Source organism: Theropithecus gelada, chromosome 16 (genome assembly GCF_003255815.1).
Source record: "Theropithecus gelada isolate Dixy chromosome 16, Tgel_1.0, whole genome shotgun sequence".
NCBI classification, from domain to species: Eukaryota; Metazoa; Chordata; class Mammalia; order Primates; family Cercopithecidae; genus Theropithecus; species Theropithecus gelada.
The window spans coordinates 49,125,208-49,144,652 of NC_037684.1; the positions used below are offsets into that span (position 1 = coordinate 49,125,208).

Sequence of the window (19,445 nt, forward strand, 5' to 3'; positions counted from 1 at the left end):
TTGCTTGAGTGCGCGTAGCACCTGGACTGTGGGTTGCTGTGTGTGTGTGCACATGCGTGTGTGCACAGGTGCGGTCGGGAGTTTCATTGCATCTAGGGGCTTCATAGTGGCCATAAGATCATATTGTGTTTACTCTGACTAAAGGCCAGTGTGGGATCAAAGGAGGTTCAGACACCCTTAGAAATTCACTAGACACTTTATTTGCCTGAATAATACTCCCTGAGCTTGCTTTTTCTGTCAGAGAGAATGTTCTAAATCAGGATCACTTTAGAAGATTTGGAAGCCACATCTCTGTAGCTGTGTAGTGTGTCAGATCCATCCAAATATTTACCTACCACCAATTATAGCTTTATTTTCCCTTATTTTTTAAAGCTTTTTTTTTTTTTTTGGGAGATACGGTCTTACTCTGTCACCCAGGCTAGAGTGCAGTGACGTAATCATAGCTCACTGCAGCCTTGAACTCCTGGGCTCAAATGATCCTCACTTCAGCCTCCTGAGTAGCTGGGACTATAGGCCTATACCACCACACCTGACTGATTTTTTATTTTTAGATTTGTTTCGTGAAGTCAGGGTCTTACTATGTTGCCAGGCTGGTCTGGAACTTCTGACCTCAAGCAGTCTTCCGTCCTCTGCTCCCCAAAGCGCTGGCCTGAGACACCACACCCAGCCTAAACTAAAAGCCATTTTTAGTAACTCCCACCAATGTGGTTACTATTAGAAAGTTGTATGGTTTCTGGGTCATGTTTGGTGTCAGAATGTGTACATATATCCTTTTTTTTTTTTTTTTTTTGAGACGGAGTCTTGCTCTGTTGCCCAGGCTGGAGTGCAGTGGCGCAATCTTGGCTCACTGCAAGCTCCGCCTCCCAGGTTCACGCCATTCTCCTGCCTCAGCCTCCCGAGTAGCTGGGACTACAGGCGCCCGCCGCTGCGCCCGGCTAATTTTTTCTATTTTTAGTAGAGACGGGGTTTCACCATGGTCTCGATCTCCTGACCTTGTGATCCACCCGCCTCGGCCTCCCAAAGTGCGGGGATTACAGGCGTGAGCCACCGCGCCCGGCCCATATATCCTTATAAATATTGAATGTAGAACTGATAGTAGTTTACCTTTCAGATTTGCAAAAATAAGGAAAGATTTTTAGCAGCTTGCAAGAAACATATACATACTTGGATGAATAATTAGAATTTTAATTTACAGCTCATATGCTCTTACAGTATTCTCTTTGAGGGTAAAACATACTTTATTCTCAAACTTAAAGAACCTTGGATAAGCCATGAATTATGGCCTCAGTGACTACATTTCTTTTTAGGAGTTATATGTGGGGGAAGGAAAGAAGTAGGTACATGGAAGTGTTAACATGGAAAACAGGAGATTACAGAGAAGCATTATTTGAGCCTTTGGATACTACAAATAATCTTCAACAATGACTGGGTTTTTTTGGCTTTTTGTTTTTCCTTTCCTTTTGTGCTAGTTGCAGAATCCTATCATATTGTGGTTAGATTTCAATAAAGAATGTTTAAGATCAGGACTTTGTCTTGCATTTAAAAAAGACCTTATATTCAAGTTAAAGCTTGTATGTATTTGTTTTTTGTTTTTGTTTTTGAGACGGAGTTTTGCTCTGTCCCCCAGGCTGGAATGGCCAGGAGAGCAGCAGGAACTGCAGGAACAGGTGCTTCCTCACTGGCCACTCCATCTTGAAAACTCATGGCCCATGTCCCGAGACTGAGTGGCATCCAGAGTGAGTTATTCTACCGGCTCAATCTCTTGTCCCTTTTGTTGGGCTTACATCTTGCTGTTCACTGTTCTGGGATTCACCAAGTCCTGAGCAAATCTGGTGTTGCAGCGCCACCTCTTTCTGTTGGCTTGTCTTTTTTTTTTTTTTTAGATGGAGTCTTGCTCTGTTGCCCAGGCTGGAGTACAGTGGCACAATCTTGGCTCACTGCAAGCTCCGCCTCCCGGGTTCATGCCATTCTCCTGCCTCAGCCTCCCGAGTAGCTGGGACTACAGGTACCCACCACTATGCCTGGCTAATTTTTGTATTTTTAGTAGAGACAGGGTTTCACCTTGTTAGCCAGGATGGTCTCAAGCTCCTGACCTCGTGATCCACCCGCCTCGGCCTCCCAAAGTGCTGGGATTACAGGCGTGAGCCACCGCGCCTGGCCCTGTTGGCTCGTCTTGGTTGTCTGGAGTTCATCATTGTCTTGCCTATATGTCTCTGTACTCAAATCTGTAGGTTTGTCCAAATCAGATTATAAACAAACATAAAACATACAGGGTGGACATTCATGCAGACATGCACAGACATGCACTCCACAAAAAGATTGACCACAGCTCTTTTTTTTTTTTTTTTTTTTTTTGAGACGGAGTCCCGCTCTGTCGCCCAGGCTGGAGTGCAGTGGCGCGATCTCGGCTCACTGCAAGCTCCACCTCCCGGGTTCACGCCATTCTCCCGCCTCAGCCTCCGAGTAGCTGGGACTACAGGCGCCCGCCACCACGCCCGGCTAGTTTTTTGTATTTTTAGTAGAGACAGGGTTTCACCATGTTAGCCAGGATGGTCTCGATCTCCTGACCTCGTGATCCACCCGCCTCGGCCTCCCAAAGTGCTGGGATTACAGGCTTGAGCCACCGCGCCCGGCCCTCTTTTTTTTTTTTTAAGACAGTCTTGCTCTTGTCGCCCAGGCTGGAGTGCAATGGGGGGATCTCGGCTCACTGCAATCTGGGCCTCCTGGGTTCAAGTGACTCTCCCGCCTCAGCCTCCTGAGTAGCTGGGAATACAGGTGCATGCTACCACACCCAGCTAATTTTTGTATTTTTTAGTAGAGGCGGGGTTTCGCCATGTTAGCCGGGCTGGTCTCGAACTGACCTCAGGTGATCCCCCCACCTCAGCTTCCCAAAGTGTTGGGATTACAGACATGAGCCACCAAGCCTGGCCTAATTTTTGTATTTTTAATAGAGATGGAGTTTTGCCCTGTTGGCCAGGCTGGTCTTGAACTCCTGATCTCAGGTGATCTGTCCACCTTGGCCTCCCAGAGTGCTGGGATTACGGGCATGTGGCACTACACCAAACCACGGTTAGTTTTTGTATTTTTAGTAGAGACGGGGTTTTGCCATATTGACCAGGTTGATCTCAAACTCCTGGCCTCAGGTGATCCACCTGCCTTGGCCTCCGAAAGTGTTGGGATTACAGGCATGAGCCACCATGTCTGACTGGTACCCAGCTTTTGCCAGTAGTCATCATGATACCCATTGGTTGTTGGAGGAAATAGAAACAGGAATTAATCTGTAGTGGCTGTGCATGGTGGCTCATGCCTGTAATCCCAGCACTTTGAAAGGCTAAAGAGGGTTGCTTGAGGTCAGGAGTTTGAGACCAGCCTGGGCAATGTCATCTCTATAAAAAAATATAAAAATTAGCTGGGTGGGGTGGCAGGTGCCTATAGTCCCAGCTATTTGAGAGGCTGAGGTGGTAAGATTGCTCGAGCCTGGGAGGCTGCAGTGACCTGTAATTGCACCACTGCACTCCAGCCTGGGTGACAGAATGAGATTCTTTTTTTCAAAAAGTAGATCTGTAATGGTCTCTGCACATTCTCAGCACCAATGACAAAAGAGGAGCCAAATGCCAGCAACTGACTCTGTGTGTGAGGCGGAAGATCTCAATGTTAGTGTTCAGGTGAGGAACAAAGCTGAGCAGACATGATGTGGAATAGAGAGCTTGCTGAGTTAATTGCCAGGAGAAGTATCTAAGTCAGAGGTTGGAGCTGCTTCTCTGTGTTTTATTGGGTTCGTGCAGAGCTGCTTTATACCAGGCTTGTACCACTTGGTATGCTTTTTGCTTTTCTTTTCACTTCTACACCTCTCAGACACCTGCTGTGGGTCAGCTCTGTGCCGGGGTTCAAAGATGATAGATGTGGCAGTGTATAAAACAGTCAGAACCCACTGTGGTGGCTGTACCAGCAGTATTCACATAGTGTAGTAGGAACATGGAAGAGGGGGCAGGCAGGGTCAGGGAACCCTCAGGGTGATCTAGACCCAGGGGACAACATGATCAAAAGTATGGAGATGTAAGGGTGTGATGCGATGGGGCATATCAACTGTTTAGAGCAGAGGTCACCTGTAATCCCAGCACTTAGGGAGCAGAGGCCAGAGGATAGCTTGAGCCCAGGAGTTCGAGACGTGCTCAGGCAATATAGTGAGACCCCTTTCTCCACAAAAAGGGGAAAAGAAGACAAAAATACCCAAGTGTAGAGCAGAGGTCGGCAAACCAGCCTGCATACCAAATCCAGCCTGCTGCCTGCTTTTTTATGGCCCACTTTCTTTTGAGACAGGTCTCAGTCTATCCTCCTGGCTGGAGCACAGTAGGACAGTCTTGGCTCACTGCAGCCTTGACCTCCCAGGCTCAAAGAATCCTCCTGCCTCAGCCTTCTGAGTAGCTGTGACTATAGGTGTGCACCACCACACCTGGCTAATTTTTGTACTTTTTTGGTAGAGACAGGGTTTTGCCACATTGCCCAGGCTGATTTCCTAACTCCTGAGCTCAAGCAATCCACCGCCTTGGCCTCCCAGAGTGCTGGGATTACAAGCATGAGCCACTGTGCCCTCCCTTCACATTTTTTCAATGACTAAAAAAATGACATTTCGTGATGTGACGATTATATGAATTTCAAAGAGTCCCTAAATAAAGCCTCCTTTGGGCCAGGCACGGTGGCTCACGCCTGTAATCCCAGCACTTTGGGAGGCCGAGTTGGGCGGATCACGAGGTCAGGAGATCGAGACCATCCTGGCTAATGAAGTGAAACCCTGTCTCTACCAAAAATACAAAATATGAGCTGGGCGCGGTGGCGGGTGCCTGTAATCCCAGCTACTTGGGAGACTGAGGCAGGAGAATGGCATGAACCCAGGAGGCGGAGCTTGCAGTGAGCAGAGATCGCACCGCTGCACTCCAGCCTAGGCGACAGAGTTAGATTCTGTCTCAAAAAATAAAAAATAAATAAATAAAATAAAGCTTCCTGGCCGGGCGCGGTGGCTCAAGCCTGTAATCCCAGCACTTTGGGAGGCCGAGACGGGCGGATCACGAGGTCAGGAGATCGAGACCATCCTGGCTAACACGGTGAAACCCCGCCTCTACTAAAAAATACAAAAAACTAGCCGGGCGAGGTGGCGGGCGCCTGTAGTCCCAGCTACTCGGGAGGCTGAGAAAGGAGAATGGCGTAAACCCGGGAGGAGGAGCTTGCAGTGAGCTGAGATCCGGCCACTGCACTCCAGCCTGGGCGACAGAGCGAGACTCCGTCTCAAAAAAAAAAAAAAATAAAAAAAAATAAAGCTTCCTTTGAACCTGCGCTCATTCGTTTCTCTATTGTCCTGGCTGCTTGTGCCCTTCAGCGGCAGAGTCGAGTAGTTGCAACAGGAGACTGACTATATGTGATGCTCATTGCTTCACATTGCTGCACGTATCAGCATACCACTTTTTTTTTTTTTGAGACGGAGCCTCGCTCTGTTGCTCAGGCTGGAGTGCAGTGGCGCAATTGGGCTTATTTCAAGCTCTGCCTCTCGGATTCATGCCGTTCTCCTGCTTCAGCCTCCCGAGTAGCTGGGACTACAGGCGCCCGCCACCACACCCGGCTAATTTTTTGTATTTTTGGTAGAGATGGGGTTTCACTGTGTTAGCCAGAATGGTCTTGATCTCCTGACCTCTGATCCGCCCACCTCGACCTCCCAAAGTGCTGGGATTCCAGGCATGAGCCCCTGTGCCTGGCCAGCATACCACATTTTATACATTCTTCATCACTGTTGCATACCTCTTATGTCAAAAGAAGAGAGGAAGAGAAAAATGCACTTCAAGTATTACACTTTTAAGGCTCGGTGACATGTGGATTATTTTGTTAACACATTCGGTGGCAAAGCATCTAATAATAAAGATAGCTGTGACTGTGCATGGTGGCTTATGCTTGTAATCCCAGCACTTTGGGGGGGCCAAGGCAGGAGTACAACTTGAGCCCAGGAGTTGAGGTTGCAATGAGCTGTGATTACACTACTGCACTCCAGCCTGGTAATAGAGAAAGAAAAAGAAAGGAATATTCCTTTAAAATTTTTTTTTTTTTTTTTTTTGAGATGGAGTCTTGCTCTGTCTCCCAGGCTGGAGTGCAGTGGCGCAATCTCCACTCACTGCAAGCTCCGCCTCCCGGGTTCACGCCATTCTCCTGCCTCAGCCTCCCGTGTGGCTGGGACTACAGGCGCCCGCCACCGCGCCCGGCTAATTTTTGTATTTTTAGTAGAGACGGGGTTTCACCATGTTAGTCAGGATGGTCTCGATCTCCTGACCTCGTGATCCACCCATCTCGGCCTCCCAAAGTGCTGGGATTACAGGCGTGAGCCACCGCGCCCGGCCAATTTTTTTTTTTTTTTTTTTTTTGAGATAGAGTCTTGCTCTGTCGCCCAGGCTGGAGTGCAGTGGCGTGATCTCAGCTCACTGCAACCTCCATCTCCCGGGTTCAAGTGATTCTTCTGCCTCAGCCTCCTGAGTAGCTGGAACTACTGGCACCTGCCACCACACCTGGCTAATTTGTATTTTTAGTAGAGACGGGATTTCACCATATTGGCCAGGTTGGTCTTAAACTCCTGACCTTGTGATCCACCCGTCTTGGCCTCCCAAAGTGCTGGGATTACAGGCGCGAGCCACTGCACCCGGCCCCCACCTTTTTTTTTTTTTTTGGGGATTGCTCTGTTGCCCAGGCTGGAGTACAGTGGTGCGATCTCAGCTCATTTCAACCTCAACTTCCCTGGTTCGAGTGATTCTCACGCCTCAGCCACTCAAGTAGTTGGGATTATAGGTGTGACTCACCACGCCTGGGTAATTTTTTTTTTATTTTTGGTAGAGACGGGATTCTCGATGTTGGCCAGGCTGGTGTCAAACTCCTGACCCCAAGTGATTTGCCCGCCTTGGCCTCCCAAAGTGCTGAGATTACAGGAGTGAGCCACTGCACCTGACCTAAAAATTTTTTTCTGACCATTGCTTTTTTACGAGTTGGGAATATTGTGATAAGTGCTTCGTCTGATAATGCTGATGAATTTTTTCAGCATAGATGTCTTTTTTTTTTTTTTTTTTTGAGACAGGGTCTCGTTCTGTCACCCAGGCTGGCATGCAGTGGTGCAACCGTAGCTCACTGCAGCCTCAAACTCTTGGGTTTAGTGATCCTCTCACTTCAGCCTCCCAAGTAGCTGGGACTACAGGTGCATGCCTGGCTTCGTTTTCTTAAAATTATGTTTTAAAAATGTTTTAGTGATAGAGTCTTGCTATGTTGCCTTCAAACTCCTGGGCTCAAGTGATCCTCCCACCTCCGCCTCTTGAGTTGGTGGGATTACAGGGATAAGCCACTGCATGCAGTTAGGAATATTTCCTTACAGCAGAATTTCTTCACAAGAATGAAAACTACATTTTTGTAGTTTCAGTTGCAGGCTACAACTGAAGCAGGTTTCTGAGTGGCTCGTTTGTTAGCTAGGCAAGGAAAGCCATTTACTGATGTTGAGTTAATTAAATTGTGTTTGATTGCAGGAGCTGGAGAAGTGTGTCCAGAGAAAACACACTTTTGTTTGAGAGTGTTAGCTTTTCAGCAGGAACAGTGTCTCAAAATGTTGAGGACGTTAGGAGCAACATCAGTAGTCAATTAAAACAGAAGGCTGGGCTGGGCGCCATGACTCACACCTGTAATTCTAGCACTTTGAGAGGCCAAGGTGGGCGGATCACAAGGTCAGGAGATTGAGACCACCCTGGCCAACATGGTGAAACCTCGTCTCTACTAAAAATACAAAAATTAGCTGGGTGTGGTGGCCCACGCCTGTAGTCCCAGCTACTCAGGAGTCTGAGACAGGAGAATCACTTGAACCCGGGATGCGGAGGTTGCAATGAGCCGAGATCACACCACTGCACTCCAGCCTGGTGACATAGCCAGACACCGTCACCAAAAAAAAAAAAGGCCGATTTCATGTGGTTTTTCCTGGCTGTTGATGAGTCCACAGCTAGTTACTATTACTGTTTAGTTTTTACTTATTCATGGAGTTGATGCCAAGTTTGAAGAGAGTGAGGAATTAACCTCTATGAATAGTTTGTTTGGAACAATTACAGGTGAGAGTATTTTCAAAAAAGCTAAGAAAACACTAATTCAGTACAACCTAAAGTGTAATCTGCTAGTATCTTTTACAACTGGTGGTGGTAAAAATATGTGTACAGCAGAAAAATAATTGAACAAATTTACGAAACTTGTGAAAATGTAAGGTGGTTTATTCATTGTATTATTCATCAGCAGGTACTTTGCAGGAAATGTTTTAGTTTATCATGTGTTATTAAACCCTTAGCATCAGTAATTTTACTTGGTTTTGTGAATCATCATCAGTTCCATGAGTTTTTTTTTTTTTTTTGAGACGGAGTCTTGCCCTGTTGCCCAGGCAGGAGTGCAGTGGTGCGATCTGGGCTCACTGCAAGCTCCGCCTCCTGGGTTCATGCCATTCTCCTGCCTCAGCCTCCCAGTGGCTGGGATTACAGGCGCTCGCCACCAAGCCCGGCTAATTTTTTGTATTTTTAGTAGAGACGGGGTTTCACCGTGTTAGCCAGGATGGTCTCGATCTCCTGACCTCGTGATCCGCCCGCCTCGGCCTCCCAAAGTGCTGGGATTACAGGCATGAGCCACCGCGCCCGGCCGGTTCCATGAGTTTTTGTCCGAAATAGAAGCTGAATATTCTGATGTGCCCTGCTACGCAGTAGTTTGATGACTGAGCAGTGGTAGTTTTCTTTCAACTTTTTGAGCTCAGGGCTGAGATTGAAAATTTTCTGAGGAGAATCGCTCTCAACCACTATTAAATGCTGAATGGCTTTGGAAATTAGCTTTTGCTGCAGACTAGGTAATGTTTGTTAATGAATTCAACCTAAAACTCCAAAGTAAAACAGTGCTTATGCAAACCTTATGCTTCAGGGAAGTCATGTTGATGACAGCAAATGTTTAAATCATTATGTCATGTTAAGCTGCCTTGTATACTTCCTGTGCTGTCAAAAGTGAAAACAAAGGCAAGCTCTCCATTCCTACACACATGTTCCAAATGCAGGCTATAGTTCTATCAGGGATTTTGCATCTCAATGTGAACACAAAGGAAATTTCTCTATTTTGAAATCCATCGGGTGGGCATGGTGGCTCACACCTGTAATCCCAGCACTTTGGGAGGTGGTGGGCAGGTCACTTGAGGTCAGGAGTTCAAGACCAGCCTGGCCAACAAGGGGAAACCCCGTCTCTACCAAAAAATACAAAAATTAGCCGGGTGTGGTGGCGCATGCCTGTAGTTCCAGCTACTCGGGAGGCTGAGGCAGGAGAATCGCTTGAATGTGGGAGACAGAGGTTGCAGTGAGCTGAGATCACGCTGCTGCACTCCTGCCTGGGTGACAGAGTGAGATTCCATCTAAAAAATAAAAATAAAAAATCTGCACAATTGAGTTTACGACATATCTTCAACTGGAAGTGATTAAAAGATAAGTATTAATAGAATTCTGGCCATGCATGGTGGCTCACACCTGTAATCCCAGCACATTGGGAGGCCGAGGCTGGCGGATCACCTGAGGTCAGGAGTTCAAGACCAGCCTGGCCAACAAGGGGAAACCCCGTCTCTACCAAAAAATACAAAAATTAGCCGGGTGTGGTGGCGGGTACCTGTAATCCCAGCTACTCGGGAGGCTAAGGCAGGGAGAATCGCTTGAACCCGGGAAGCAGAGGTTGCGGTGAGCCAAGATTGTGCGACTGCACTCCAGCCTGGGCAACAGAGCGAGACTCCGTCTCAAAAAAAAAAAAAAAAAAATAGTGGAATTCTATCATTGTCATCTAAGAGATGGATATCCTGAATAAAAATTATATGCTTGGCTGGGCGTGGTGGCTTACACCTGTAATCCCAGCACTTTGGGAGGCTGAGGTGAGCAGATCACAAAGTCAGGAGATCGAGACCATGGTGAAACCCTGTCTCTATTAAAAATACAAAAAACTAGCCGGGTGCGGTGGCGGGCCCCTATAGTCCCAGCTACCTGGGAGGCTGAGGTGGAAGGATCACCTGAGCCCTGGAGGTTGAAGCTACAGTGAGCTATGATTGCACCACTGCACTCCTGGGTGACAGAGTGAGACTGTCTCAAATGGAAAAAAAGCCCGTGTGCTTGTGGAATGTTATCAACATTTAGCAATACCTATATATGTGAAAAGACATTTTCAAAGATGAAATACATAAAAATCTCATTACAGGCCAGGTGTGGTGGCTCACACCTGTAATCCCAGCACTTGAGGAGGTCAAAGCCGGGGAGGATTACTTGAACTCAGGAGTTCATGACCAGCCTGGGTAACATAGCGAGACCTGTCTGTACTAAAAATCAAAAAAATTTAGCTGGGCATGGGGGCACGCGCCTATAGTCCAGCTACTCCAGAGGCTGAAGTGGGAGGATCACTTGAGCTCAGGAGGTCAAGGCTGCAGTGAGCCCTGCTTGAACCACTGCACTCCAGCCTGGGCAACAGAGCGAGCCCCTGCCTTAAAGAAAGAAAAATTTTTATGTGTGTGTGTGTGTGTGTGTGTGTTTGGGTGTGTATATATATAAAATATATATGTATGTATTACAGAGTCACAATTAACGATGAACATTTGTAATCCATTTTGATAAAAGGGATCCCCCAACTTTGCAAAATGTTATCCCCTCAAAAAGAAATCTAAAGTCCGCTGGGTGCAGTGGCTCACGCCTGTAATCCTAGCACTTTGGGAGGCTGAGGTGCTTGAACCCCAGGGGCAGAGTTTGCAGTGAGCCGAGATCATGCCACTTCACTCCATCCCGGGCAAAAGAGTGAGACTCTGTCTCAAAAAAAAAACAGAAAAAGAAATCTAAAGTCTGAAATACTTACCATTTGGTCCTTTACAAGAGGAGTTTGCTGGCCGGCACAGGGGCTCAAGCCTGTAATCCCAGCACTTTGGGAGGCTGAGGCTGAGGCGGGTGGATCACAAGATCAGGAGATCGAGACCATCCTGGCTAACACGGTGAAGCCCTGTCTCTACTAAAAATACAAAAAAATTAGCCAGGTATGGTGGCACGCACTTGTAGTCTCAGCTACTCGGGAGGCTGAGGCAGGAGAATTGCTTGAACCTGGGAGGCGGAGGTTGCAGCGAGCCAAGATCACACCACTGCACTCCAGCCTGGACAACAGAGGGAGACTCCGTCTCAGAAAGAAAGAAGAAAAAAAAAAAGTTAAATTCGGGCTCTAGGAAGAGGGTTGAGCACCATGCAGTGTCATCTGGACAGAGAAAGGCCAGTAACAGAGAGGTCAGTTTAGGAAAAGATCCTAAGTCCCTGATCCAGGGCAGTGGGAATGGAAGTGAAGAGGCTTACCGTGGAATCTGTGGCTCACTGTCTGTCCTGATCTATGAGAGCCCTGCCAGCTAGAGCCTCTGTGGAGTCTCATCTGCACGTGGCACCGTGGACATGTCTGCCCCAAGTCAGCAGGCTCACCAGGTCTAGCTCCTGATCTCGGGGACCTTTCCTTCTCCAGGACAGACTGTGCCCAGAGGCAGGGTGAACATATCCTAGGTTTCTCCTTCTGCCTCCCTGTGCTTTCATAAGGCACTGACACCAGGCAGGCACGTGTCACTCTTAGAACTACCAGGTTTAGCAAATAAAGGATGCTGGCTGGGCATAGTGGCGCATACCTGTAACCCCAGCTCCTCTGGAGACTGGGGCAGGAGGATTACTTGAGGCCAAGAGTTTGAGTCTGTGCTATACCATGATTGAGCCTGTGAACAGCCACTGCACTCCAATCTGGGCAACATAACAAGACCCTGTCTGTTAAAAACAAACGAAGATGCCAGTTACATTGGAAACAGATAATTTCTTTTTTTTTTTTTTTTTTTGAGATGTAGTTTTGCTTTTGTTGCCCTGGCTGGAGTGCAATGGCACGATCTTGGCTCACTGCAACCTCTGCCTCCTGGGTTCAAGTAATTCTTCTACCTCAGCCTCCTGAGTAGCTGGGACTACAGGCATGTGCCACTATGTCTGGGTAATTTTTTTTTTTTTTTTTTTTTTGAGATGGAGCCTTGCTCTGTCGCCAGACCGGAGTGCAGTGGTGCAATCTTGGCTCACTGCAACCTCCGCCTCCCAGGCTCAAGTGATTCTCCTGCCTTGGCCTCCCAAGTAGCTGGGACTACAGGCACAGGTCACCACGCCCAGCTAATTTTTGTATTTTTTGGTAGAGACAGTTTCACCAGGTTGGCCAGGATGGTCTCGATCTCTTGACCTTGTGATCCGCCCGCCTTAGCCTCCCAAAGTGCTGGGATTACAGGCATCCATGGGCTCATGCCACCGCGCCCAGCCATTTTTTAAATATTTTTAGTAGAGACCGGGTTTCACCATTTTGACCAGTCTGGTCTTGAACTCCAGACTTCAGGTGATCCACCCGCCCCAGCTTCCCAAAGTGTTAGGATTACAGGTGTGAGCCACCGCGCCTGACCAGAAACAGATAATTTCTTTAGGATAAGTATGTCCCATGTAATATTTGAGACTTAATTAGGCTAAAATATTATTCATTGCTTATATGAGATTCCAGTTTAACTGGGTGTTCCGTCCTTAATCTGCCCATTCTAACCATGCCTCACTCTTCTGTGCTGCTGTCTCTGGGCCCAGCTTCCTTCTTTCAGGAAAGTTCCTTCTCTCCCATTTTCTGTTACCTCCTGAGGTAGTTTCTTTGTGGGTCCAAAAAGTCAGGAAGAGGATGTACCTCCCAGGAGAGGGATGGTTGTAGCAGTTTGAGGAATGGGTATCCCAGCTCAGTGCCAGGCTTGGTGCCTGTGTGCGGCAGGAGGGCACAGCTTTCTGTCTAACCGGACAGTAAAGGAGAAGAACCTTTGCTTCAAATGCCAAAGGGACCAGGAGAACATCAGGCTGTAGGGAGCCTTCCAGATTTCTGCCTGGGGTCTTCAGGATGTACCTGGAGCCCAGAGATGAAGCCCTTGAAATTTGCAGTTTGCCTCCTGCACCTCACCTTATTCTCCTTTTCTCGTTTCTGTTCCCTTCCTATTCCATGCACATCCACAAAGGTACTGGGAGCTCTTAGAACCAGACACACTCTGTCTCTAAGCTCATCCTGTTCCTGTTCCGAAAACACCTTCAAATTCTTCATCCGCTAGTACCTGTCCTCCCCGCTTCCCCCTTCCTCCTTCCTGCATCCCATCCTGGGTCAAGGATCCCTCGTTTGGATCGACTTGTTCCCTTCATGCTTCTTTCTGCAGTCTCCAAGCCTCTGGCATCATCCTTCTGAATGGCGTTAGATGCCCTATCCCAAGTCATTTGTTGCTTGCATTGTTAGGCTCGAGAGACTAAAGAGAACTACACTAACTGCTTGTCCTTCCTGGGGCCAGGGGCGGGGGGATCCAGTCTAGGAGACCCCCCAACCTGGACACATGTAGTGAACAAAAACCCAGATGTAAGGGGTTAAGTGGGTCTGGGGCCTTCCACTGGGTGGGATGTGGGAGAAGAGATTTGGGAGTGTCTTGGATGTTACACATGCAGGGCAGAGGAGAGAGACCAGTGAAGGTTGGGAGGAGGCGGCCAAAAGGAGACAGCTTCATGCCCCCAGGACATAAATAGCCCGGCTGCTGCAGGTACTCTACGTGAGGTGACAGGACGGGACAGAACAGGCTGGAGCAGCAGGGGCGGGGGGGGGGGGGGGGTCTCTTCAGAACGTCAGTATGAGTTTTTTTCCCCAAGCACAGATCTAGGTAGTGCTAGGAAATGTCTCTGGGCGGAGGCGGGCAGACAGGACGGTAATTACTGAGTCAGTAGTCCCGAGGGATGCCTTGTGACCTGGGCTTTCAGCTTCAGAGCTGAAAAGCCTAAGTGCTTATCTGCAGATTCCTCCTCTCAGCCCACAGCCTCAGCTCATGCTACAGGCGAGGCCTGCAACAACAGGCAGGTGGACCTGGGTAGCAGAGGCCTGTAGAGTTTGGCAGAGGTGCCTCATGCTCTTGTTTGTAGCCCTTTGCCTGTGATTAGTGGTTTGACTTGGGAAACCTTGGAAAGGGCTCAGAGAACCAAGCTGCTGACTAACGCCACAGCTGGTCAACACAGCAGACAGCTGACCGCCGAGGCCGCTGTGGTCTCTGGTTCCTGCCTTTCAGGCTGGTGTGGGACTGGGGTGTTGGTTTGGATCCTAGAGTTGAGGTGTAGCCTTACAGCTCTGGGTCTCTCCTGGTGTCCCAGTGGAACTAGCACCCCAGAGCAGGGCCCTCCGGGGACTTGGCAGCTAACTTCTTGCTGGGAAGCAAGAGATTTCATTCTCTGCTCCTGGCCTGCCCCACGTGGGGCTCTCTCTGCAGGTACCTGAAAGAATTCCGCACGGAGCAGTGCCCACTCTTTGTGCAACACAAATGCACGCAGCATCGGCCCTACACCTGCTTCCACTGGCACTTCGTGAACCAGCGGCGCCGCCGGTCCATCCGCCGTCGGGACGGCACCTTCAATTACAGCCCTGACGTCTACTGCACCAAGTACGACGAGGCTACAGGCCTCTGCCCGGAGGGCGACGAGTGAGTGACCCAGGCTGTCCTTAGAGGAGCCCCATGTCTCCTTCTGGGTCAGATGCCCTCAGGGTAGGCTGGGCAGATTCTGGGAAGCCATCCAGAGGACTGGTTGCAGCCCAGCCCATGGCCCGATCCTGGGCTCAGACCCCACCATCCCTGGCCGTGGGCTGTGGGGAGGTGCCATTTCCCTTTCCCACTTTTAGGAAACGTAAGACACCTTTCTTTCACTAAGCCTAAGGGCCCACATCTAAACCCCGGAGGCTCCCTGGCCTTTTTTCATCCTTCCCTGGGGATCACAGGGCCCCTCTCCCTATCCGGGAGGTACACTTGCCACATCCCGTGCAGTTCCCACCAAAGCTGGCTGTTTAGAGAGAGCGCCTCACTGGTGTCCAGGTTTGCTGACCCTAAATATCTTACTGCAAATCTCTGTAGAGAAATAGGGCACAGCACTGACAGACATAGGAAGGTGCCACACCTGGGAGTGTCACTGATGGAACATTCACTGACCCTGCTTGTCTCATAGAACCTTCCCTACGTCAGCCCTCTTTTTTAAAATTTGTATAATTGTATTTATTTAGACAGGGTCTCCCTCTTTCCCCCACGCTGGAGTGCAGTGGCACCATCCTCGCTGCACCCTCAAACTCCACTCTGTTGCCCAGGCTGGAGTGCAGTGGTGTGATCTTGGCTCACTGAAACCTCCGCCTCCTGGGTTCAAGTGATTTTCCTGCCTCAGCCTCCCAAGTAGCTGGGACTACAGGCGTGCACCACAACATCTGGCTAAGTTTGCATTTTTAGTAGAGACAGGGTTTCACCATGCTGGCCAGGCTGGTCTCGACCTCCTGACCTCAGGTGATCTGCCCTCCTCGGCCTCCCAAAGTGTGGAAATTACAGGCATGAGCCACTATGCCCAGCTTCAGTTCATTTATTTGTTTTTTTTTGAGATGGAGTCTTGCTCTGTTGGCCAGGCTGGAGTGGGCACCTGCTTCCACCAGCACTTCCATGTCAGCTCACTGCAACCTCCACCTCCTGGGTTTAAGCAATTCTACCTCAACCTCCCAAGTAGCTGCGATTACAGGCGCAGGCCACCATGCCCGGCTAATTTTTTTTATTTTAGTAGAGATGGGGTTTTGCCATGTTGTCCAGGTTGGTCTCAAACTCCTGACCTCAGGTGATCCACCCACCTCAGCCTCCCACAAGTGCTGAGTTTTACAGGCGTGAGCCACCGCGGCTGGCCATGATTTAAAACATTTTTAATTTGTAGAGATGGGTCAGGGGATGTCTTCACTGTGTTGCCCAGGCTGGTCTCAAATTCCTGGCCTCAGATGATCTTCCTGCCTTGCCTCCCTGCTGGGATTGCAGGTGTGAGCTACTGGCCCGGCCTAGCACCTCTTTCTCACGGAGGCCCGAGGCTTGCTGACCCTACCCCTAGCCTAAAGAAGCACTCAGGGGATGAAGGCTGTACCTGGGTTTTGAGTAGATATTTGGTTCTCTGATGGCCCCCAAGCCTGGGCAGCATTTGTTCTCCCAGATGTCTGTCCTGCCCAGGAATGCCAGGCCCTGTTGGGCCCTGTTTAGGCTGCAGGCAGCAGCAGGGCAGTTCTTTTACACCGCAGGAGGGCTCGCCATTGCCTTCTTCCTAGGCCATATATGAAAGCTGTTCAACAGTTAGGGCCATATATGAAAGCTGTTCAACAGTTAGGGAAAGGCTGGGCACAGTGGCTTACGCCTGTAATTCCAGCACTTTGGGAGGCTGAGGCGGGCAGATCATGAGGTTAGGAGATCGAGACCATCCTAGCCAACAAGGTGAAGCCCCGTCTCTACTAAAAATACAAAAATTAGGTGGGCATGGTGGCGTGTACCTATAATACCAGCTACTCGGGAGGCTGAGGCAGGAGAATTGCTTGAACCAGGGAGTCGAAGTTGCAGTGAGCCAAGATCGCACCACTGTACTCTAGCCTGGCAGCAGAGTGAGACTCCGTCTCAAAAAAAAGAAAACAAACAAACAACAAAAAAAACAGTTGGGGAAAGGGCAGGAGGTAGACAGGGAAGCCTAGGCTGCAGGCAGCAAAGTTGAGTGTCCCCCACTACCATGTTCCAGGTGCCCATTCCTGCACAGAACCACAGGAGACACTGAGCGCAGGTACCACCTTCGTTACTACAAAACTGGAATCTGCATCCACGAGACAGACTCAAAAGGCAACTGCACCAAAAACGGCCTGCACTGCGCTTTTGCCCACGGGCCCCATGACCTCCGCTCCCCTGTCTACGACATCAGGTGGGCTGGGTGCTGGGCTGGGCTGATGGCAGTAGGCTGGGGTCCAGGGCAGGGGCCTGGCGGCTGATGACGGTGAGTACCTCAGACTGCAGTGGAGGGCTGGCACTCTGGTTCTTGCCCCCTCATGCCCCCTATCCACCCTCTCTGTTCTTTCCTCTCCTCCCAGGGAGCTTCAGGCCATGGAGGCCTTGCAGAATGGCCAGACCACAGTAGAAGGGAGCATAGAGAGCCAGTCGGCTGGGGCTGCGAGCCACGCCATGATAGAAAAGATCCTCAGCGAGGAGCCTCGGTGGCAAGGTACAGGCATCCACGCCTCGGCCGCGCCCTCCCTGTCCTGCTCATAGCTGCCCTGGGGATTTGACTCACCGCCACCTACTGCCTGCTGTAGCCGAAGCCCTGACCTGGCCCCCCGCATCCCACCCTACATCCACCATTCAAAAGGCACCTCCAGGGGCGTTTTCTCTGACACATCATGTTCCCAAGATCCCCCCAGGCTTTCACATGTGCACAGGCACGTACATAAGTGCACATGCAAATGTTTTCAGCTCTGCAAGAGTGCCCTTTCACCCTGTGAGCTATGAGTGTCTCTCTGACGGACAGCATCTGTCGTCCTTGCTGCACCTGGGGCTGTGCTGTGGCCTGGGAGGAGGGGCCCTACTCACATCTCGCAGGGGCCTCCTGTCTTGGACTCCTTCCCAGTGGCTTCTCCTTCCCTCCACTCCAGTCCTGCTAGTCTTGGGGTGCTCCAGCTCCTCTCACCTGACCCCTGCCCTCTGGCCCCCTGTGCAGAGACTGCTTATGTGCTGGGGAACTATAAGACGGAGCCTTGCAAGAAGCCCCCGCGGCTGTGCCGCCAAGGCTATGCCTGTCCCTACTACCACAACAGCAAGGACCGGCGGCGGAGCCCCCGGAAGCACAAATACAGGTCCTTTGGCCCCAGGAGGCCAGCCATGGGAGGGAGGAGTGGCAGGGAAGGGGTCAGACAGAGGCTGCTCCCACTGTGGCTCTCTGGGAGGAGGGGAGGCTGGTCCTGGGGATGACAGGATCGCAAACCCAGGGCCCAGGGGAGGGCATAGTGAGGATGGCTGGACAGTAGGAGCCCAGCTTCACCTCCTGCATGAATGAGGACCCTGGTCAGACCGTCTCTGAGGCCCCACCGCTTCTGAATCTTGAGGGGAATGTGTTGGATGAGGACCAGGCTGCAGTGTGGACAGTGTGGTTGTGGCTCCAGCCTGACCCTACTTGGGCTAGTGGGAGGGCCTGGCCGAGGGGAATCAAACAGTATCCTTTGTGGTGATGTGGCCAGGCTGGGCCAGAGAAAGAGCTTGGCTTGTGGCACCAGCAAGGCCCTGACTCTGCAGCTGGTCTTTTCCATTTCTGTGCCCACGCCGGTAAGGCTGGGTCCAGGTAGCACCCGCTAGGCTCCGATCTCACCCTCTCCTTTCTCCATCTGACCCCACCCTCTTGTTGGCCAGGTCATCTCCATGTCCAAACGTCAAGCACGGGGATGAGTGGGGAGACCCTGGCAAGTGTGAGAACGGAGACGCCTGCCAGTACTGCCACACCCGCACCGAGCAGCAGTTCCACCCCGAGGTGGGCCCCACAGCAGGGTTGGGGGGTGGCTTTGGGAAGTAAGGAGAGGCAGGCAGGGTCAGTGGAGATGTTGGCAGAACCCATCCTGATGCCATCCTGGAAGAGGGACTTGTGGCCACCGGCTCTCCCCAGGCAGTGCCTAGAGGAACCCCGCAGGCTGAATTTGGCATCTTCTATTCTGAGCCCATACTCAGCAAGCAGCCCTCTGCTTCCAGTTCTGTGTCCCCCAGGCCTTCTGACAGGGCAGGTATAGATGGAGTGGGGCGACCTGGCCACTCTGGGCTCTCCACCACTCATGGTGCTTGTAATCCAGTGAATCAGGATTGAAAAAATAGGGCCAAGCATGGTGGTTTATGCCTGTAATTCCAGCACTCTGGGAGGCCGAGGTGGGTGGATCACTTGAGGTCAGGAGTTCACGACTAACCTGCAACATGGTGAAACCCCATCTCTACTAAAAATACAAAAATTAGCCAGATTTGGTGGCAAGCACCTGTAACCCCAGCTACTTGGGAGGCTGAGATGGGAGGATCGCTTGAACCCGGGAGGCGGAAGTTGCAGTGAGCCAAGATCGCGCCACTGCACTCCAGCCTGGGTGACAGAGCGAGACTCCCTCAAAAAAAAAAAAGGGCCAGGTGCGGTGGTTCACGCCTGTAATCCCAGCTCTTTCGGAGGCCGAGGTGGGCAGATCACAAGGTCAGGAGATCGAGACCATCCTGGCTAACACGGTGAAACCCCATCTCTACTAAAAATACAAAAAAAGTTAGCTGGGTATGGTGACGGGCACCTGTAGTCCCAGCTACTCAGGAGGCTGAGACAGGAGAATGGCGTGAACCTGGGAGGCGGAGCTTGCAGTGAGCTGAGATCGCACCACTGCACTCCAACCTGGGTGATGGAGCGAGACTCCGTCTCAAAAATAAAAAAAGGATTGAAAAAATAAGCTCCTTCCAGCGAAGTAGCCTGGGCCATATCAGTGTGCCTAGGTCTTTTTTTTTTTTTTTTTTTTTTTTT

The 19,445-nt window shown here is 50.4% G+C and overlaps 1 protein-coding gene across 1 annotated transcript in view; it reads left to right on the top strand.

Moving 5' to 3' along the window:
- The window catches only part of UNK (unkempt family zinc finger), a 41,429-nt gene that overhangs the window by 11,707 nt on the left and 10,277 nt on the right, over positions 1-19,445 (top strand). Inside the window, exons 2-6 of the mRNA XM_025361532.1 lie at positions 14,366-14,575; positions 16,668-16,844; positions 17,011-17,141; positions 17,634-17,769; positions 18,320-18,437. Of these exons, the coding sequence (XP_025217317.1) occupies positions 14,366-14,575; positions 16,668-16,844; positions 17,011-17,141; positions 17,634-17,769; positions 18,320-18,437 (772 nt within the window). The remainder of the gene's footprint in view (positions 1-14,365; positions 14,576-16,667; positions 16,845-17,010; positions 17,142-17,633; positions 17,770-18,319; positions 18,438-19,445) is intronic.